Here is a 22,218-nt window from a genome sequence, read left to right on the forward strand (position 1 = left end):
TGTGTTTGTGGTGGTTGTGTGTGTGGTGGTTGTGTGTGTGTGTGGTGGTTGTGTGTGTGGTGGTTGTGTGTGTGGTGGTTGTGTGTGGTGGTTGTGTGTGTGATGGTTGTGTGTGTGGTGGTTGTGTGTGTGGTGGTTGTGTGTGTGGTGGTTGTGTGTGTGTGGTGGTTGTGGGTGTGTGGTGGTTGTGGGTGTGTGGTGGTTGTGTGTGTGTGTGGTGGTTGTGGGTGTGGTGGTTGTGTTTGGTGGTTGTGTGTGTGGTGGTTGTGTGTGGTGGTTGTGTGTGTGTGTGGTGGTTGTGTGTGTGTGTGGTGGTTGTGTGTGGTGGTTGTTTGTGTGGTGGTTGTGTGTGTGGTGGTTGTGTGTGTGTGTGTGGTGGTTGTGTGTGGTGGTTGTGTGTGTGGTGGTTGTGTGTGTGGTGGTTGTGTGTGGTGGTTGTGTGTGTGGTGGTTGTGTGTGTGGTGGTTGTGTGTGGTGGTTGTGTGTGTGTGGTGGTTGTGTGTGTGGTGGTTGTGTGTGTGGTGGTTGTGTGTGTGGTGGTTGTGTGTGGTGGTTGTGTGTGTGATGGTTGTGTGTGTGGTGGTTGTGTGTGTGTGTGTGGTGGTTGTGTGTGTGGTGGTTGTGTGTGTGGTGGTTTTGTGTGTGGTGGTTGTGTGTGTGTGTGGTGGTTGTGTGTGTGGTGGTTGTGTGTGTGGTGGTTGTGTGTGTGGTGGTTTTGTGTGTGGTGGTTTTGTGTGTGGTGGTTGTGTGTGTGGTGGTTTTGTGTGTGGTGGTTGTGTGTGTGGTGGTTTTGTGTGTGTGTGGTGGTTGTGTGTGTGGTGGTTGTGTGTGTGTGTGGTGGTTGTGTGTGGTGGTTGTGTGTGTGTGTGTGGTGGTTGTGTGTGTGGTGGTTGTGTGTGTGGTGGTTGTGTGTGTGTGTGGTGGTTGTGTGTGGTGGTTGTGTGTGTGGTGGTTGTGTGTGTGGTGGTTGTGTGTGTGGTGGTTGTGTGTGTGGTGGTTGTGTGTGTGTGTGGTGGTTGTGTGTGTGGTGGTTGTGTGTGTGTGTGGTGATTGTGTGTGTGGTGGTTGTGTGTGTGGTGGTTGTGTGTGTGTGTGGTGGTTGTGTGTGGTGGTTGTGTGTGTGGTGGTTGTGTGTGTGGTGGTTGTGTGTGTGATGGTTGTGTGTGTGGTGGTTGTGTGTGTGTGTGGTGGTTGTGTGTGTGGTGGTTGTGTGTGGTGGTTGTGTGTGGTGGTTGTGAGTGTGGTGGTTGTGTGTGTGGTGGTTGTGTGTGTGGTGGTTGTGTGTGTGGTGGTTGTGTGTGTGGTGGTTGTGTGTGTGGTGGTTGTGTGTGTGGTGGTTGTGTGTGGTGGTTGTCTGTGTGGTGGTTGTGTGTGTGGTGTGTGTGTGTGGTGGTTGTGTGTGTGGTGGTTGTGTGTGTGGTGGTTGTGTGTGTGTGGTGGTTGTGTGTGTGTGGTGGTTGTGTGTGGTGGTTGTGTGTGTGGTGGTTGTGTGTGTGGTGGTTGTGTGTGTGGTGGTTGTGTGTGTGGTGGTTGTGTGTGTGGTGGTTGTGTGTGGTGGTTGTGTGTGTGGTGGTTGTGTGTGTGGTGGTTGTGTGTGTGATGGTTGTGTGTGTGGTGGTTGTGTGTGTGGTGGTTGTGTGTGTGGTGGTTGTGTGTGGTGGTTGTGTGTGTGGTGGTTGTGTGTGGTGGTTGTCTGTGTGGTGGTTGTGTGTGTGGTGGTTGTGTGTGGTGGTTGTGTGTGGTGGTTGTGTGTGTGGTGGTTGTGTGTGGTGGTTGTGTGTGGTGGTTGTGAGTGTGGTGGTTGTCTGTGTGGTGGTTGTGTGTGTGGTGGTTGTGTGTGGTGGTTGTGTGTGTGGTGGTTGTGTGTGTGTGGTGGTTGTGTGTGGTGGTGGTTGTGTGTGGTGGTTGTGTGTGTGGTGGTTGTGTGTGTGGTGGTTGTGTGTGTGGTGGTTGTGTGTGTGGTGGTTGTGTGTGGTGGTTGTGAGTGTGTGGTGGTTGTGTGTGGTGGTTGTGTGTGGTGGTTGTGTGTGTGGTGGTTGTGTGTGGTGGTTGTGTGTGTGGTGGTTGTGTGTGGTGGTTGTGTGTGTGGTGGTTTTGTGTGTGGTGGTTGTGTGTGTGGTGGTTGTGTGTGTGGTGGTTGTCTGTGTGGTGGTTTTGTGTGTGGTGGTTTTGTGTGTGGTGGTTGTGTGTGTGGTGGTTGTGTGTGTGGTGGTTGTGTGTGGTGGTTGTGTGTGTGGTGGTTGTGTGTGTGGTGGTTGTGTGTGTGATGGTTGTGTGTGTGTGGTGGTTGTATGTGTGGTGGTTGTGTGTGGTGGTTGTGAGTGTGGTGGTTGTGTGTGTGGTGGTTGTGTGTGTGGTGATTGTGGGTGTGATGGTTGTGAGTGTGGTGGTTGTGAGTGTGGTGGTTGTGGGTGTGATGGTTGTGAGTGTGGTGGTTGTGAGTGTGGTGGTTGTGTGTGTGGTGGTTGTGTGTGTGATGGTTGTGAGTGTGATGGTTGTGTGTGTGATGGTTGTGAGTGTGGTGGTTGTGTGTGTGATGGTTGTGTGTGTGTGTGGTGGTTGTGTGTGTGATGGTTGTGTGTGTGATGGTTGTGTGTGTGTGTGGTGGTTGTGTGTGTGATGGTTGTGTGTGTGATGGTTGTGTGTGTGTGTGGTGGTTGTGTGTGTGATGGTTGTGAGTGTGGTGGTTGTGTGTGTGGTGGTTGTGTGTGTGATGGTTGTGTGTGTGGTGGTTGTGTGTGTGGTGGTTGTGTGTGTGATGGTTGTGTGTGTGGTGGTTGTGTGTGTGATGGTTGTGTGTGGTGGTTGTGTGTGTGGTGGTTGTGTGTGTGTGGTGGTTGTGTGTGTGGTGGTTGTGTGTGTGGTGGTTGTGTGTGGTGGTTGTGTGTGTGGTGGTTGTGTGTGTGGTGGTTGTGTGTGTGGTGGTTGTGTGTGTAGTGGTTGTGTGTGTGGTGGTTGTGTGTGGTGGTTGTGTGTGTGGTGGTTGTGTGTGTGGTGGTTGTGTGTGTGTGTGGTGGTTGTGTGTGTGGTGGTTTTGTGTGTGGTGGTTGTGTGTGTGGTGGTTGTATGTGTGGTGGTTGTGTGTGTGTGTGGTGGTTGTGTGTGTGGTGGTTGTGTGTGTGTGGTGGTTGTGTGTGTGTGGTGGTTGTGTGTGGTGGTTGTGTGTGTGGTGGTTGTGTGTGTGATGGTTGTGTGTGTGTGTGGTGGTTGTGTGTGGTGGATGTGTGTGTGGTGGTTGTGTGTGTGGTGGTTGTGTGTGTGGTGGTTGTGTGTGTGATGGTTGTGTGTGTGGTGGTTGTGTGTGTGGTGGTTGTGTGTGTGGTGGTTGTGTGTGTGTGTGGTGGTTGTGTGTGGTGGTTGTGTGTGTGGTGGTTGTGTGTGTGGTGGTTGTGTGTGTGGTGGTTGTGTGTGTGGTGGTGGTTGTGTGTGTGTGTGGTGGTTGTGTGTGTGGTGGTTGTGTGTGTGTGTGGTGGTTGTGTGTGTGTGTGGTGGTTGTGTGTGTGTGTGGTGGTTGTGTGTGTGTGTGGTGGTTGTGTGTGTGTGTGGTGGTTGTGTGTGTGTGTGTGGTGGTTGTGTGTGTGTGTGGTGGTTGTGTGTGTGGTGGTTGTGTGTGTGGTGGTTGTGTGTGTGTTTGTGGTGGTTGTGTGTGTGGTGGTTGTGTGTGTGTGTGGTGGTTGTGTGTGTGGTGGTTGTGTGTGGTGGTTGTGTGTGTGATGGTTGTGTGTGTGGTGGTTGTGTGTGTGGTGGTTGTGTGTGTGGTGGTTGTGTGTGTGTGGTGGTTGTGGGTGTGTGGTGGTTGTGTGTGTGGTGGTTGTGTGTGGTGGTTGTGTGTGTGGTGGTTGTGTGTGGTGGTTGTGTGTGTGTGTGGTGGTTGTGTGTGGTGGTTGTGTGTGGTGGTTGTGTGTGTGTGTGGTGGTTGTGTGTGGTGGTTGTTTGTGTGGTGGTTGTGTGTGTGGTGGTTGTGTGTGTGTGTGTGGTGGTTGTGTGTGGTGGTTGTGTGTGTGGTGGTTGTGTGTGTGGTGGTTGTGTGTGGTGGTTGTGTGTGTGGTGGTTGTGTGTGTGGTGGTTGTGTGTGTGGTGGTTGTGTGTGGTGGTTGTGTGTGTGTGGTGGTTGTGTGTGTGGTGGTTGTGTGTGTGGTGGTTGTGTGTGTGGTGGTTGTGTGTGTGATGGTTGTGTGTGTGGTGGTTGTGTGTGTGTGTGTGGTGGTTGTGTGTGTGGTGGTTTTGTGTGTGGTGGTTGTGTGTGGTGGTTGTGTGTGTGGTGGTTGTGTGTGTGGTGGTTGTGTGTGTGGTGGTTGTGTGTGTGGTGGTTTTGTGTGTGGTGGTTTTGTGTGTGGTGGTTGTGTGTGTGGTGGTTTTGTGTGTGGTGGTTGTGTGTGTGGTGGTTTTGTGTGTGGTGGTTGTGTGTGTGTGTGGTGGTTGTGTGTGTGGTGGTTGTGTGTGTGTGTGTGGTGGTTGTGTGTGTGTGTGGTGGTTGTGTGTGTGGTGGTTGTGTGTGTGTGTGGTGGTTGTGTGTGTGGTGGTTGTGTGTGTGGTGGTTGTGTGTGTGGTGGTTGTGTGTGTGTGTGGTGGTTGTGTGTGGTGGTTGTGTGTGTGGTGGTTGTGTGTGTGGTGGTTGTGTGTGGTGGTTGTGTGTGTGTGTGGTGGTTGTGTGTGTGGTGGTTGTGTGTGTGTGTGGTGATTGTGTGTGTGGTGGTTGTGTGTGTGGTGGTTGTGTGTGTGGTGGTTGTGTGTGTGTGTGGTGGTTGTGTGTGGTGGTTGTGTGTGTGGTGGTTGTGTGTGTGGTGGTTGTGTGTGTGATGGTTGTGTGTGTGGTGGTTGTGTGTGTGTGTGGTGGTTGTGTGTGTGGTGGTTGTGTGTGGTGGTTGTGTGTGGTGGTTGTGAGTGTGGTGGTTGTGTGTGTGGTGGTTGTGTGTGTGGTGGTTGTGTGTGTGGTGGTTGTGTGTGTGGTGGTTGTGTGTGTGGTGGTTGTGTGTGTGGTGGTTGTGTGTGTGGTGGTTGTGTGTGTGGTGGTTGTGTGTGTGGTGGTTGTGTGTGTGGTGGTTGTGTGTGTGGTGGTTGTGTGTGGTGGTTGTGTGTGTGGTGGTTGTGTGTGTGATGGTTGTGTGTGGTGGTTGTGTGTGTGGTGGTTGTGTTTGTGGTGGTTGTGTGTGGTGGTTGTGTGTGGTGGTTGTGAGTGTGGTGGTTGTCTGTGTGGTGGTTGTGTGTGTGGTGGTTGTGTGTGGTGGTTGTGTGTGGTGGTTGTGTGTGGTGGTTGTGTGTGGTGGTTGTGAGTGTGGTGGTTGTCTGTGTGGTGGTTGTGTGTGTGGTGGTTGTGTGTGGTGGTTGTGTGTGTGGTGGTTGTGTGTGTGTGGTGGTTGTGTGTGGTGGTTGTGTGTGTGGTGGTTGTGTGTGTGGTGGTTGTGTGTGTGGTGGTTGTGTGTGTGGTGGTTGTGTGTGTGGTGGTTGTGTGTGGTGGTTGTGAGTGTGTGGTGGTTGTGTGTGGTGGTTGTGTGTGGTGGTTGTGTGTGTGGTGGTTGTGTGTGGTGGTTGTGTGTGTGGTGGTTGTGTGTGTGGTGGTTGTGTGTGTGGTGGTTTTGTGTGTGGTGGTTGTGTGTGTGGTGGTTGTGTGTGTGGTGGTTGTCTGTGTGGTGGTTGTGTGTGTGGTGGTTTTGTGTGTGGTGGTTGTGTGTGTGGTGGTTGTGTGTGTGGTGGTTGTGTGTGGTGGTTGTGTGTGTGGTGGTTGTGTGTGTGGTGGTTGTGTGTGTGATGGTTGTGTGTGTGTGGTGGTTGTGAGTGTGGTGGTTGTGTGTGTGGTGGTTGTGTGTGGTGGTTGTGAGTGTGGTGGTTGTGTGTGTGGTGGTTGTGTGTGTGGTGATTGTGGGTGTGATGGTTGTGAGTGTGGTGGTTGTGAGTGTGGTGGTTGTGGGTGTGATGGTTGTGAGTGTGGTGGTTGTGAGTGTGGTGGTTGTGTGTGTGGTGGTTGTGTGTGTGATGGTTGTGTGTGTGTGATGGTTGTGTGTGTGGTGGTTGTGAGTGTGGTGGTTGTGAGTGTGGTGGTTGTGTGTGTGGTGGTTGTGTGTGGTGGTTGTGTGTGTGGTGGTTGTGTGTGTGGTGGTGTGTGTGGTGATTGTGTGTGTGGTGGTTGTGTGTGTGTGGTTGTGGGTGTGGTGGTTGTGGGTGTGATGGTTGTGTGTGTGGTGGTTGTGAGTGTGGTGGTTGTGTGTGTGGTGGTTGTGTGTGTGGTGGTTGTGTGTGTGATGGTTGTGTGTGTGATGGTTGTGTGTGTGTGATGGTTGTGTGTGTGGTGGTTGTGTGTGTGGTGGTTGTGTGTGGTGGTTGTGGGTGTGATGGTTGTGTGTGTGGTGGTTGTGAGTGTGGTGGTTGTGTGTGTGGTGGTTGTGTGTGTGGTGGTTGTGTGTGTGTGGTTGTGGGTGTGGTGGTTGTGGGTGTGATGGTTGTGTGTGTGGTGGTTGTGAGTGTGGTGGTTGTGTGTGTGGTGGTTGTGTGTGTGGTGGTTGTGTGTGTGGTGGTTGTGAGTGTGATGGTTGTGTGTGTGGTGGTTGTGTGTGTGTGATGGTTGTGTGTGTGGTGGTTGTGTGTGTGATGGTTGTGTGTGTGGTGGTTGTGAGTGTGGTGGTTGTGTGTGTGTGATGGTTGTGAGTGTGGTGGTTGTGTGTGGTGGTTGTGAGTGTGGTGGTTGTGTGTGTGGTGGTTGTGTGTGTGGTGGTTGTGAGTGTGGTGGTTGTGGGTGTGATGGTTGTGTGTGTGGTGGTTGTGAGTGTGGTGGTTGTGTGTGTGGTGGTTGTGTGTGTGGTGGTTGTGTGTGTGGTGGTTGTGAGTGTGGTGGTTGTGTGTGTGATGGTTGTGTGTGTGGTGGTTGTGTGTGTGGTGGTTGTGTGTGTGTGATGGTTGTGTGTGTGGTGGTTGTGTGTGTGGTGGTTGTGAGTGTGGTGGTTGTGTGTGTGTGATGGTTGTGAGTGTGGTGGTTGTGTGTGTGGTGGTTGTGAGTGTGGTGGTTGTGTGTGTGGTGGTTGTGTGTGTGATGGTTGTGTGTGTGGTGGTTGTGTGTGTGGTGGTTGTGTGTGTGATGGTTGTGTGTGTGGTGGTTGTGAGTGTGGTGGTTGTGTGTGTGGTGGTTGTGAGTGTGGTGGTTGTGTGTGTGTGATGGTTGTGAGTGTGGTGGTTGTGAGTGTGGTGGTTGTGAGTGTGGTGGTTGTGTGTGTGGTGGTTGTGTGTGTGGTGGTTGTGAGTGTGGTGGTTGTGAGTGTGGTGGTTGTGTGTGTGGTGGTTGAGTGTGGTGGTTGTGTGTGTGGTGGTTGTGTGTGTGGTGGTTGTGTGTGTGGTGGTTGTGTGTGTGTGATGGTTGTGTGTGTGGTGGTTGTGTGTGTGTGATGGTTGTGTGTGTGGTGGTTGTGTGTGTGGTGGTTGTGAGTGTGGTGGTTGTGTGTGTGTGATGGTTGTGAGTGTGGTGGTTGTGTGTGTGGTGGTTGTGAGTGTGGTGGTTGTGTGTGTGGTGGTTGTGTGTGTGGTGGTTGTGTGTGTGGTGGTTGTGTGTGTGGTGGTTGTGTGTGTGGTGGTTGTGAGTGTGGTGGTTGTGAGTGTGGTGGTTGTGAGTGTGGTGGTTGTGTGTGTGGTGGTTGTGTGTGTGGTGGTTGTGTGTGTGGTGGTTGTGTGTGGTGGTTGTGTGTGTGGTGGTTGTGTGTGTGGTGGTTGTGTGTGTGGTGGTTGTGTGTGTGATGGTTGTGTGTGTGGTGGTTGTGAGTGTGGTGGTTGTGTGTGTGGTGGTTGTGTGTGTGGTGGTTGTGTGTGTGGTGGTTGTGTGTGTGGTGGTTGAGTGTGGTGGTTGTGTGTGTGGTGGTTGTGTGTGTGGTGGTTGTGTGTGTGGTGGTTGTGTGTGTGTGATGGTTGTGTGTGTGGTGGTTGTGTGTGTGGTGGTTGTGAGTGTGGTGGTTGTGTGTGTGGTGGTTGTGTGTGGTGGTTGTGTGTGTGGTGGTTGTGAGTGTGGTGGTTGTGTGTGTGGTGGTTGTGTGTGTGGTGGTTGTGAGTGTGGTGGTTGTGTGTGTGGTGGTTGTGAGTGTGATGGTTGTGTGTGTGGTGGTTGTGTGTGTGGTGGTTGTGTGTGTGGTGGTTGTGTGTGTGGTGGTTGTGTGTGTGGTGGTTGTGTGTGTGGTGGTTGTGTGTGTGGTGGTTGTGAGTGTGGTGGTTGTGTGTGTGGTGGTTGTGAGTGTGGTGGTTGTGTGTGTGGTGGTTGTGTGTGTGGTGGTTGTGTGTGTGGTGGTTGTGAGTGTGGTGGTTGTGTGTGTGGTGGTTGTGTGTGTGGTGGTTGTGAGTGTGGTGGTTGTGTGTGTGGTGGTTGTGTGTGTGGTGGTTGTGTGTGTGGTGGTTGTGTGTGTGGTGGTTGTGTGTGTGGTGGTTGTGTGTGTGGTGGTTGTGTGTGTGGTGGTTGTGTGTGTGGTGGTTGTGAGTGTGGTGGTTGTGTGAGTGTGGTGGTTGTGTGTGTGATGGTTGTGTGTGTGGTGGTTGTGTGTGTGTGGTGGTTGTGTGTGTGGTGGTTGTGTGTGTGGTGGTTGTGTGTGTGGTGGTTGTGTGTGTGTGATGGTTGTGTGTGTGGTGGTTGTGTGTGTGGTGGTTGTGTGTGTGGTGGTTGTGAGTGTGGTGGTTGTGTGTGTGGTGGTTGTGAGTGTGGTGGTTGTGTGTGTGTGATGGTTGTGTGTGTGTGGTGGTTGTGTGTGTGGTGGTTGTGTGTGTGGTGGTTGTGTGTGTGATGGTTGTGTGTGTGTGGTGGTTGTGTGTGTGATGGTTGTGTGTGTGTGGTGGTTGTGTGTGTGGTGGTTGTGTGTGTGGTGGTTGTGAGTGTGGTGGTTGTGTGTGTGGTGGTTGTGAGTGTGGTGGTTGTGTGTGTGTGATGGTTGTGTGTGTGTGGTGGTTGTGTGTGTGGTGGTTGTGAGTGTGGTGGTTGTGTGTGTGATGGTTGTGTGTGTGTGGTGGTTGTGAGTGTGGTGGTTGTGAGTGTGATGGTTGTGTGTGTGGTGGTTGTGTGTGTGGTGGTTGTGAGTGTGGTGGTTGTGTGTGTGGTGGTTGTGTGTGTGTGGTGGTTGTGTGTGTGGTGGTTGTGTGTGTGGTGGTTGTGAGTGTGGTGGTTGTGTGTGTGGTGGTTGTGTGTGTGGTGGTTGTGAGTGTGGTGGTTGTGAGTGTGGTGGTTGTGTGTGTGTGATGGTTGTGAGTGTGGTGGTTGTGTGTGTGGTGGTTGTGTGTGTGGTGGTTGTGAGTGTGGTGGTTGTGTGTGTGGTGGTTGTGAGTGTGGTGGTTGTGTGTGTGGTGGTTGTGTGTGTGGTGGTTGTGTGTGTGATGGTTGTGTGTGTGGTGGTTGTGTGTGTGGTGGTTGTGTGTGTGGTGGTTGTGTGTGTGGTGGTTGTGTGTGTGGTGGTTGTGAGTGTGGTGGTTGTGTGTGTGGTGGTTGTGTGTGTGGTGGTTGTGAGTGTGGTGGTTGTGTGAGTGTGGTGGTTGTGTGTGTGATGGTTGTGTGTGTGGTGGTTGTGAGTGTGGTGGTTGTGTGTGTGGTGGTTGTGTGTGTGGTGGTTGTGTGTGTGTGGTGGTTGTGTGTGTGGTGGTTGTGTGTGTGTGATGGTTGTGTGTGTGGTGGTTGTGTGTGTGTGATGGTTGTGTGTGTGGTGGTTGTGTGTGTGTGGTGGTTGTGAGTGTGGTGGTGGTGTGTGTGGTGGTTGTGTGTGTGGTGGTTGTGAGTGTGGTGGTTGTGTGTGTGTGGTGGTTGTGTGTGTGGTGGTGGTTGTGTGTGTGGTGGTTGTGTGTGTGTGGTGGTTGTGTGTGTGGTGGTGGTGTGTGTGGTGGTTGTGTGTGTGTGGTGGTTGTGAGTGTGGTGGTGGTGTGTGTGGTGGTTGTGTGTGTGGTGGTTGTGTGTGTGGTGGTTGTGTGTGTGTGGTGGTTGTGTGTGTGGTGGTTGTGTGTGTGTGATGGTTGTGTGTGTGGTGGTTGTGTGTGTGTGATGGTTGTGTGTGTGGTGGTTGTGTGTGTGTGGTGGTTGTGAGTGTGGTGGTGGTGTGTGTGGTGGTTGTGTGTGTGGTGGTTGTGAGTGTGGTGGTTGTGTGTGTGGTGGTTGTGTGTGTGGTGGTTGTGTGTGTGGTGGTGGTGTGTGTGGTGGTTGTGAGTGTGGTGGTTGTGTGTGTGGTGGTTGTGAGTGTGGTGGTTGTGTGTGTGGTGGTTGTGTGTGTGGTGGTGGTGTGTGTGGTGGTTGTGTGTGTGGTGGTTGTGAGTGTGGTGGTTGTGTGTGTGGTGGTTGTGAGTGTGGTGGTTGTGTGTGTGGTGGTTGTGTGTGTGGTGGTTGTGTGTGTGGTGGTTGTGTGTGTGTGATGGTTGTGTGTGTGGTGGTTGTGTGTGTGTGATGGTTGTGTGTGTGGTGGTTGTGTGTGTGGTGGTTGTGAGTGTGGTGGTTGTGTGTGTGTGATGGTTGTGAGTGTGGTGGTTGTGTGTGTGGTGGTTGTGAGTGTGGTGGTTGTGTGTGTGGTGGTTGTGAGTGTGGTGGTTGTGGGTGTGGTGGTTGTGAGTGTGGTGGTTGTGGGTGTGGTGGTTGTGTGTGTGATGGTTGTGTGTGTGGTGGTTGTGTGTGTGTGGTGGTTGTGAGTGTGGTGGTTGTGTGTGTGGTGGTTGTGAGTGGTGGTTGTGTGTGTGGTGGTTGTGTGTGTGGTGGTTGTGTGTGTGTGGTGGTTGTGTGTGTGTGGTGGTTGTGAGTGTGGTGGTTGTGAGTGTGGTGGTTGTGAGTGGTGGTTGTGTGTGTGGTGGTTGTGTGTGTGTGGTGGTTGTGTGTGTGTGGTGGTTGTGAGTGTGGTGGTTGTGAGTGTGGTGGTTGTGAGTGTGGTGGTTGTGTGTGTGGTGGTTGTGAGTGGTGGTTGTGTGTGTGGTGGTTGTGTGTGTGGTGGTTGTGTGTGTGTGGTGGTTGTGTGTGTGTGGTGGTTGTGAGTGTGGTTGAAGTAGAGGTTGTGGTGTGTGTACTCACCTAATTGTACTTCCGGGGCTTGAGCTCCGGCTCATTGTTTCCACCTCTCAGCTTTTAATCAACTGATGTACAGGTTCCTGAGCCTATTGGGCACTGTCATATCTACATTATAAACTGTGGATGGAGTCAGCCTCCACCACATCACTTCCTAATGTAGTCCATACACCAACTATTCTGATGATGAAAAATTCTTTCTAATGTCTCTGTGGCTCATTTGGGTACAATGTTTCCTCCTGTGTCCCCTTGTTTGAACACCACCCGTGTTAGGCTGTCTGTCGTTATTAATTCCTCGTAGAATTTTGTATGTTGTAATCATGTCTCCCCCAACTCTTCTGTCTTCCAACAACATGGGGGTTTAATTCATGTAGCCTTTGCTTGTAACTCATACCTCGTAGTACTGGAACTAGTCTGGTGGTACAGTATACCTTTGAACCTTCTCAAACTTCGACTTGTGCTTGACTAGGTATGGACTCCATGCTGGAGCTGCATACTCCAGGATTGGTATGACATATGTGGTATACAAGGTTTTAAACGATTCCTTACACAAATTTATAAAGGCAGTTCAGATATTAGACAGTCTTGCATATGCCACTGATGATAACCTTTTGATGTGGGCTTCAGGAGACAGGTTCGGTGTAACATCATCTCCCAGATCCTTCTCTCTGTCCGTTTCATGGAGGATTTCATCTCCTATTTGTTACCGTGAGTCTGGCCTCCTGCTCCCTACACCTAGCTTCATTACTTTACATTTACTTGAGCTAAACTCTAGTAGCCATTTGTTGGACCATACTTCCAGTTTGTCCAGGTCATCTTGGAGCATTTTGCTGTCTTCCTCTGTCTTAATCCTGCTCATAATTGTCGCATCATCAGCAAACATTAAGAGGAATGAGTCTAATCCCTCTGGAAGATCCTTTACATATATGAGAAACAGGATAGGTTCAAAAAGTGATCCTTGTGGGACTCGACAGGTGACATCTCACCACTTTGACATCTCAGCCCTCACAGTGACTCGCTGTCTTCTGTTGCCTAGGTACTCCTTTATCCACTGGAGTACCTTCCCTGTCACTGCTGCTTGCTTCTCTAGTTGATGTGTTAGTCTCTTATGGGTAGTGTGATGTGCTGGTTGTGGGAGTGGTGACTGATAATGGTGCTGACACTGTCCACAGGTGATAATGGTGCTGACACTGTCCACAGGTGATAATGGTGCTGACACTGTCCACAGGTGATAATGGTGCTGACACTGTCCACAGGTGATAATGGTGCTGACACTGTCCACAGGTGATAATGGTGCTGACACTGTCCACAGGTGATAATGGTGCTGACACTGTCCACAGGTGATAATGGTGCTGACACTGTCCACAGGTGATAATGGTGCTGACACTGTCCACAGGTGATAATGGTGCTGACACTGTCCACAGGTGATAATGGTGCTGACACTGTCCACAGGTGATAATGGTGCTGACACTGTCCACAGGTGATAATGGGGCTGACACTGTCCACAGGTGATAATGGTGCTGACACTGTCCACAGGTGATAATGGTGCTGACACTGTCCACAGGTGATAATGGTGCTGACACTGTCCACAGGTGATAATGGTGCTGACACTGACCACAGGTGATACTGGGGCTGACACTGACCACAGGTGATAATGGGGCTGACACTGTCCACAGGTGATAATGGGGCTGACACTGACCACAGGTGATAATGGGGCTGGCACTGACCACATGTGACAACGGGGCTGACACTGTCCACAGGTGATAATGGGGCTGACACTGACCACAGGTGATAATGGGGCTGGCACTGACCACAGGTGATAAGGGGCTGACACTGTCCACATGTGACAACGGGGCTGACACTGTCCACAGGTGATAATGGTGCTGACACTGTCCACAGGTTATAATGCGGCTGACACTGACCACAGGTGATAATGGGGTTGTCACTGACCACAGGTTTAATGGGGCTGATACTGGCAACAGGTGATAATGGGCCTGACTCTCCACATGTGATAATGGGGCTGTCACTGCCCAAAGGTGATAATGGAGTTGACACTGACCACAGGTGGTAATGGGGCTGACACTGACCACAGGTGATAATGGAGTTGACACTGACCACAGGTGATAATGGTGCTGACACTGTCCACAGGTGATAATGGGGCTGACACTTTCCACAGGTGATACTGGGGCTGACACTGACCACAGGTGATAATGGTGCTGACACTGACCACAGGTGATAATGGTGCTGACACTCACCACAGGTGATAATGGAGTTGACACTGTCCGCAGGTGATAATGGGGCTGACACTTTCCACAGGTGATAATGGTGCTGACACTGACCACAGGTGATAATGGGGCTGACACTGTCCACAGGTGATAATGGGGTTGACACTGACCACAGGTGATACTGGGGCTGACACTGTCCACAGGTGATACTGGGGCTGACACTGACCACAGGTGATAATGGAGTTGACACTGTCCACAGGTGATAATGGGGCTGACACTTTCCACAGGTGATACTGGGGCTGACACTGACCACAGGTGATAATGGTGCTGACACTTTCCACAGGTGATACTGGGGCTGACACTGACCACAGCTGATAATGGGGCTGACACTGTCCACAGGTGATAATGGGGTTGACACTGACCACAGGTGATAATGGTGCTGACACTGTCCACAGGTGATAATGGTGCTGACACTTTCCACAGGTGATACTGGGGCTGACACTGACCACAGGTGATAATGGGGCTGACACTGTCCACAGGTGATAATGGGGTTGACACTGACCACAGGTGATAATGGGGCTGACACTGTCCACAGGTGATAATGGGGTTGACACTGACCACAGGTGATAATGGGGCTGACACTGTCCACAGGTGATAATGGTGCTGACACTGTCCACAGGTGATAATGGGGCTGACACTGTCCACAGGTGATAATGGGGCTAACACTGTCCACATGTGATAATGGGGCTGACACTGTCCACATGTGATAATGGGGCTGACACTGTCCACAGGTTGAGGACCTCCGCAGGAGGATGAGGGAGCCCGTCAAGAGCCTGGTGGAGGCTGGCCGGGTGGTGGCCGTCCAGGAAGACCAAGATGGCCGCCGCTCCGCCAGGATATCTCTACAAGACGGACAGCTGTACCTCCACCCACTCCTGCGTCAGCCCACGCCCGCCCACGCCCACACCATCCAGGTTACTTTATTACACCCACTAGTCTTACTGACATTACTGACTTACTGAGTTGTGATAACTAATATGATAACATTTTGTTATACAGTTACCAGCATGATTTATATCATCTTGTGCAGGAGAGTGATGTTGTGGGCGTGCTGGACCCCTCCTGCACCCTGGCGTTCCTTGACCTCGGGTGGGCGGGGTCAACAAGAGGGCGGGTCACCATCCGGCTGACCCCTGACACTCCGCTGGCCAGACAGTTTGTGTTGTTGTGTACGGGCCAGCGGGGCCACACCTACCGCAACACTAAACTGTTGGAGGTGGGGTACAAGGGTCAGCCGGGGGAGTGTGTGGTGGGCGGAGACTACGAGAGTAATGATGGTAAGGGAGGAGCCCCACTGTTGCCTGACCTCCAGGGGCAGTACCGGCAGTCAGGCCAGGCAGGAGCTGTGTGGTCCTGGTGCTGGCCGCTGGGGGGTCCCACTAGTGCCCAGTTCACCATCACCACCAGGGACCACCGGGGTGGTCGCCAGTGGTCACGGGTCTTCGGTGATGTGGTGAGCGGCCTGGATGTGGTGAGGGCAGCAGTCAACCACAGTGACATTACGGAGGTGACTGTGGTGGACTGTGGTGTTGTGCTGCCACTCTAGTTCACTGTACCATCACTACTGTGGTGTTGTGCTGCCACTCTAGTTCACTGTACCACCACCATCACTACTGTGGTGTTATGCTGCCACTCTAGTTCACTGTACCACCACCATCACTACTGTGGTGTTGTGCTGCCACTCTAGTTCACTGTACCATCACCATCACTACTGTGGTGTTGGGCTGCCACTCTAGTTCACTGTACCATCACCATCACTACTGTGGTGTTGGGCTGCCACTATTTCACTGTACCATCACCATCACTACTGTGGTGTTGTGCTGCCACTCTAGTTCACTGTACCATCAGCATCACTACTGTGGTGTTGGGCTGCCACTCTAGTTCACTGTACCATCACTACTGTGGTGTTATGCTGCCACTCTAGTTCACTGTACCATCACCATCACTACTGTGGTGTTGGGCTGCCACTCTAGTTCACTGTACCATCACCATCACTACTGTGGTGTTGGGCTGCCACTATTTCACTGTACCATCACCATCACTACTGTGGTGTTGTGCTGCCACTCTAGTTCACTGTACCATCAGCATCACTACTGTGGTGTTGGGCTGCCACTCTAGTTCACTGTACCATCACTACTGTGGTGTTATGCTGCCACTCTAGTTCACTGTACCATCACCATCACTACTGTGGTGTTGTGCTGCCACTCTAGTTCACTGTACCACCACCATCACTACTGTGGTGTTGTGCTGCCACTCTAATTCACTGTACCATCACTACTGTGGTGTTGTGCTGCCACTCCAGTTCACTGTACCATCACTACTGTGGTGTTGTGCTGCCACTCTAGTTCACTGTACCATCACTACTGTGGTGTTGTGCTTCCACTCTAGTTCACTGTACCATCACTACTGTGGTGGTGTGCTGCCACTCTAGTACACTGTACCTCCACCATCACTACTGTAGTGTTGTGCTGCCACTCTAGTTCACTGTACCACCACCATCACTACTGTGGTGGTGTGTTGCCACTCTAGTACACTGTACCTCCACCATCACTACTGTAGTGTTGTGCTGCCACTCTAGTTCACTGTACCACCACCATCACTACTGTGGTGGTGTGTTGCCACTCCAGTTCACTGTACCATCACTACTGTGGTGTTGTGCTGCCACTCTAGTTCACTGTACCATCACTACTGTGGTGTTGTGCTGCCACTCTGGTTCACTGTACCATCACTACTGTGGTGCGCTGCCACTCTAGTTCACTGTACCATCACCATCACTACTGTGGTGTTGTGCTGCCACTCTGGTTCACTGTACCATCACCATCACTACTGTGGTGTTGTGCTGCCACTCTAGTTCACTGTACCATCACTACTGTGGTGTTGTGCTGCCACTCTAGTTCACTGTACCATCACTACTGTGGTGTTGTGCTGCCACTCTAGTTCACTGTACCACCACCATCACTACTGTGGTGTTGTGCTGCCACTCTAGTTCACTGTACCATCACTACAGTGGTGTTGTGCTGCCACTCTAGTTCACTGTACCATCACCATAACTACTGTGGTGTTGTGCTGCCACTCTAGTTCACTGTACCACCACTACTGTGGTGTTGTGCTGCCACTCTAGTTCACTGTACCACCACCATCACTACTGTGGTGTTGTGCTGCCACTCTAGTTCACTGTACCATCACTACTGTGGTGTTGTGCTGCCACTCTAGTTCACTGTACCATCACTACTGTGGTGTTGTGCTGCCACTCTAGTTCACTGTACCACCACCATCACTACTGTGGTGTTGTGCTGCCACTCTAGTTCACTGTACCATCACTACAGTGGTGTTGTGCTGCCACTCTAGTTCACTGTACCATCACCATAACTACTGTGGTGTTGTGCTGCCACTCTAGTTCACTGTACCACCACCATCACTACTGTGGTGTTGTGCTGCCACTCTAGTTCACTGTACCATCACTACTGTGGTGTTGTGCTGTCACTCTAGTTCACTGTACCATCACTACTGTGGTGTTGTGCTGCCACTCTAGTTCACTGTACCATCACCATAACTACTGTGGTGTTGTGCTGCCACTCTAGTTCACTGTACCACCACTACTGTGGTGTTGTGCTGTCACTCAAGTTCACTGTACCACCACCATCACTACTGTGGTGTTGTGCTGCCACTCTAGTTCACTGTACCATCACCATAACTACTGTGGTGTTGTGCTGCCACTCTAGTTCACTGTACCACCACTACTGTGGTGTTGTGCTGCCACTCTAGTTCACTGTACCATCACCATCACTACTGTGGTGTTGTGCTGCCACTCTAGTTCACTGTACCATCACTACTGTGGTGTTGTGCTGTCACTCTAGTTCACTGCACCACCACCATCACTACTGTGGTGTTGTGCTGCCACTCTAGTTCACTGTACCACCACCATCACTACTGTGGTGTTGTGCTACCACTCTAGTTCACTGTACCATCACTACTGTGGTGTTGTGCTGCCACTCTAGTTCACTGTACCATCACCATCACTACTGTGGTGTTGTGCTGTCACTCTAGTTCACTGTACCATCACCATCACTACTGTGGTGTTGTGCTGCCACTCTAGTTCACTGTACCATCACCATCACTACTGTGGTGTTGTGCTGCCACTCTAGTTCACTGTACCATCACCATCACTACTGTGATGTTGTGCTACCACTTTATTTCACTGTACCATCACTACTGTTGTGTTGTGCTGCCACTCTAGTTCACTGTACCAACACCATCACTACTGTGGTGTTGTGCTGCCACTCTAGTTCACTGTACCATCACTACTGTGGTGTTGTGCTGTCACTCTAGTTCACTGTACCATCACCATCACTACTGTGGTGTTGTGCTGCCACTCTAGTTCACTGTACCATCACCATCACTACTGTGGTGTTGTGCTGCCACTCTAGTTCACTGTACCAACACCATCACTACTGTGGTGTTGTGCTGCCACTCTAGTTCACTGTACCATCACCATCACTACTGTGGTGTTGTGCTGCCACTCTAGTTCACTGTACCATCACCATCACTACTGTGGTGTTGTGCTGCCACTCTAGTTCACTGTACCAACACCATCACTACTGTGGTGGTGTGCTGCCACTCTAGTTCACTGTACCACCACCATCACTACTGTGATGTTGTGCTGCCACTCTAGTTCACTGTATCACCACTACTGTGGTGTTGTGCTGCCACTCTAGTTCACTGTACCATCACCATCACTACTGTGGTGTTGTGCTGCCACTCTAGTTCACTGTACCATCACTACTGTAGTGTTGTGCTGCCACTCTAGTTCACTGTACCATCACCATCACTACTGTGGTGTTGTGCTGCCACTCTAGTTCACTGTACCATCACTATCACTACTGTGGTGTTGTGCTGCAACTCTAGTTCACTGTACCATCACTATCACTACTGTGGTGTTGTGCTGCCACTCTAGTTCACTGTACCATCACTACTGTGGTGTTGTGCTGCCACTCTAGTTCACTGTACCATCACCATCACTACTGTGGTGTTGTGCTGCCACTCTAGTTCACTGTACCATCACCATCACTACTGTGGTGTTGTGCTGCCACTCTAGTTCACTGTACCATCACCATCACTACTGTGGTGTTGTGCTGCCACTCTAGTTCACTGTACCATCACTACTGTGGTGTTGTGCTGCCACTCTAGTTCACTGTACCATCACCATCACTACTGTGGTGTTGTGCTGCCACTCTAGTTCACTGTACCATCACTACTGTGGTGTTGTGCTGCCACTCTAGTTCACTGTACCATCACTACTGTGGTGTTGTGCTGCCACTCTAGTTCACTGTACCACCACCATCACTACTGTGGTGTTGTGCTGCCACTCTAGTTCACTGTACCATCACCATCACTACTGTGGTGTTGTGCTGCCACTCTAGTTCACTGTACCATCACCATCACTACTGTGGTGTTGTGCTGCCACTCTAGTTCACTGTACCATCACTACTGTGGTGTTGTTCTGCCACTCTAGTTCACTGTACCATAACCCATCACCATCACTCCTGCATCACTATAGACTGTGGGTTTTGATGCCAATGTAATTCAAGTACAACCTTTATCACTATATTACCATAACTTCACTATCTTTGGTGTTTAACTATCATACGTGACTATCACTGCTGTATCACCATCATTTGCTCTTTCACAGTACTGTCACCTATCATTGCTATATCACTATCACCTCACTATAACATCTATATCACCATCACCTCAGGTCCCACACCTCGGATAATGTACTGACCATGTTGAGTAACTGATTGTTGGTGTCACTATATGACAGCTGTTGTCACTGTTATATCACCAACAGCTCACTATCACTTTCACTGCTTCACCAACATCATCTCACTTTCACTGCTGTATCACCTCACACTGATATATTTCCTCCTTACTTTCACTAATATATCACTATCACTGCTATATCACCACTACTGCACCATCACTGCTATATTTCCTTCACCTCACTATCACTGCTATATCACCATCACCTCACTATCACTGCTATATCACCACATCACACTATCACTGCTATATCACTATCACTGATATATCACATCACCTCACTATCACTGTTATATAACCATCACCTCACTATCACTGCTATATCACCACCTCACTATCACTTGCTATATCACCATCACCTCACTATCACTGCTATATCACCATCACCTCACTATCACTGCTATATCACCACCTCACTATAACTTGATATATCACCATCACCTCACTATCACTGCTATATCACCATCACTGCACTATCACTAATATATCACCATCACCTCACTATCACTAATATATTACCATCACCTCACTATCACTAATATATCACCATCACCTCTATCACTGCTAGATCACCATCACTATCACTTCTATATCATCATCACCTCACTATCACTTGCTGTATCACCATCACCTCACTATCACTTGCTATATCACCATCACTTGCTATATCACCATCACTGGTATATCACCTTCACCTCACTATCACTAATATATCACCATCACTTGCTATATCACCATCACCTCACTATCACTTGCTATATCACCATCACCTCACTATCACTTGCCATATCACTAGCTATATCACCATCACCTCACTATTACTGCTATATCACCATCACCTGCTATATCACCATCATCTGCTATATCACCATCACTGGTATATCACCTTCACCTCACTATCACCATCACCTCACTATCACTTGCTATATCACCATCACCTCACTATCACTTGCTATATCACCATCACCTCACTATCACTGCTATATCACCATCACCTGCTATATCACTATCACCTGCTATATCACCATCATCTGCTATATCACCATCACTGGTATATCACCTTCACCTCACTATCACTTGCAATATCACCATCACCTCACTATCACTTGCTATATCACCATCACTGGTATATCACCATCACCTCACTATCACTGCTATATCACCATCACTGCTATATCACCATCACCTCACTATCACTGGTATATCACCATCACTGGTATATCACCTTCACCTCACAATCACTGCTATATCACCATCATCTGCTATATCACCATCACTGGTATATCACCTTCACCTCACTATCACTGCTATATCACCATCACTGGTATATCACCATCACCTCACTATCACTGCTATATCACCATCACTGGTACATCACCTTCACCTCACCATCACTGGTATATCACCTTCACCTCACTATCACTGCTATATCACCATCACTGGTATATCACCTTCACCTCACTATCACTGCTATATCACCATCACTGGTATATCACCTTCACCTCACCATCACTGCTATATCACCATCACTTGTACATCACCATCTCCTCACTATCACTCAGGTCCCACACATGGGGTCAAACACTAAGCTAAGTAACAAAACTTAGCTGTGGATAAGCTGCCATGTATATATTTGACACCAGAATATAACAATGTAATATAATATATATTATTTCATTATCCATAGTGTTACTCTACAGTTGTAAATTGGTCGGTGCTTGTTAGTCTGTAAATAATATTACTGCTAAACACTACTAATAATTATGTGTTTAAATCACGAAAATTTACTCATGATGAAAAATTTGTTTCAATAATTACCCCTGGAATCATTCCATGGTTTAGATATGTTGATGATATTTTGTGTATATGGCCTACAGATGTAAACACAGACGAATTTGTAGCTAAACTTAATGATCAAGTCACCTCTAGAAAATTTACTATGGAGACTGAAATTGGTAAATGTTTGCCATTCTTAGATATACTTATTCATAGGGAAGATTGTTCACTAAAGTTTAGTTTTTACAGGAAGTCTACGAATAATTTATCTTATTCATTATTTCTCAGGACAGATACAATGTGAAAAAATCTATTTTTTCCTCTATGTATCTCAAGAGCTCTTCGGGTTGTTAGTCCAGAATTCTTTGATGAAGAGTTTAAGAATATTGATTCTATTGGTCTCAAGCTTTGTTATCCACTGAGTTTTTTGGAAGTTTGCCGTAGCAAAGCACGTCGTACATATTATAATAATATATGCAGTGAGAAAATTCCCCCAAAGAATGTGTTGTGTTTACCATATTTTTCTGGGTTTGAAAATATTGTCAAGGCCTTGAAACTTTTTGATATACATTTATTGTTTAATTACGAAAATACTGTTAGAAAACTATTAGCTAGAAACTGTCCTCGTAGTGATAATTGTATCATATATAAAATACCTTGTAAAACATTAGCAGTGGTTTGTATAATTTAGATCCATTTTTGATTGATCAGTTAAAGGGCATTTTTAGTAGGATCATTGATACACATTTGTCTCACTAATACCATGTTAATATCCACTATTTTATTAATATCAATGTATGGGCCTATTGGCCCATAGGATACAGCCCCCTATTTACATCAACCCATTCCCAGTCATACGTTTATCATTGTACCTCACTTCACTTCACCTCTCTCCTGCCTATATATGTCCAAATCTATGTACATGTAACTCACCCTTCTGAAGATGTATTATTAAATACGAAAGTACTTAAGGAAATTCCTGTTTCAATTCTTCCTTCGTGGTCTGACACTGTCACTACTAATAATTATGTTAATTGTAATAGTTATGGCATTTATGTTTTGTAACTGTTTGTTAACAGTTTCCACTGACTGTTGCATACTGGTCCATGGTGTGTTGTGATATTACCATACTGGTCCATGGTGTGTTGTGATATTACCATACTGGTCCATGGTGTGTTGTTATATTACCATACTGGTCCATAGTGTGTTGTGATATTACCATACTGGTCCATGGTGTGTTGTTATATTACCATACTGGTCCATGGTGTTGTGATATTACCATACTGGTCCATGGTGTGTTGTGATATTACCATACTGGTCCATAGTGTGTTGTGATATTACCATACTGGT

General features: G+C 49.3%; 1 protein-coding gene across 1 annotated transcript in view; it reads left to right on the forward strand.

The window, feature by feature from the left end:
- The window catches only part of LOC138364642 (peptidyl-prolyl cis-trans isomerase-like), a 44,568-nt gene extending 22,724 nt beyond the window's left edge, over positions 1 to 21,844 (forward strand). Inside the window, exons 2-3 of the mRNA XM_069324610.1 lie at positions 14,004 to 14,186; positions 14,303 to 21,844. Of these exons, the coding sequence (XP_069180711.1) occupies positions 14,004 to 14,186; positions 14,303 to 14,818 (699 nt within the window). The 3' untranslated portion in view covers positions 14,819 to 21,844. The remainder of the gene's footprint in view (positions 1 to 14,003; positions 14,187 to 14,302) is intronic.
- The last annotated feature ends 374 nt before the right edge of the window (positions 21,845 to 22,218 follow it).

This window comes from Procambarus clarkii, chromosome 14, assembly GCF_040958095.1.
Source record: "Procambarus clarkii isolate CNS0578487 chromosome 14, FALCON_Pclarkii_2.0, whole genome shotgun sequence".
Lineage (NCBI taxonomy): Eukaryota > Metazoa > Arthropoda > Malacostraca > Decapoda > Cambaridae > Procambarus > Procambarus clarkii.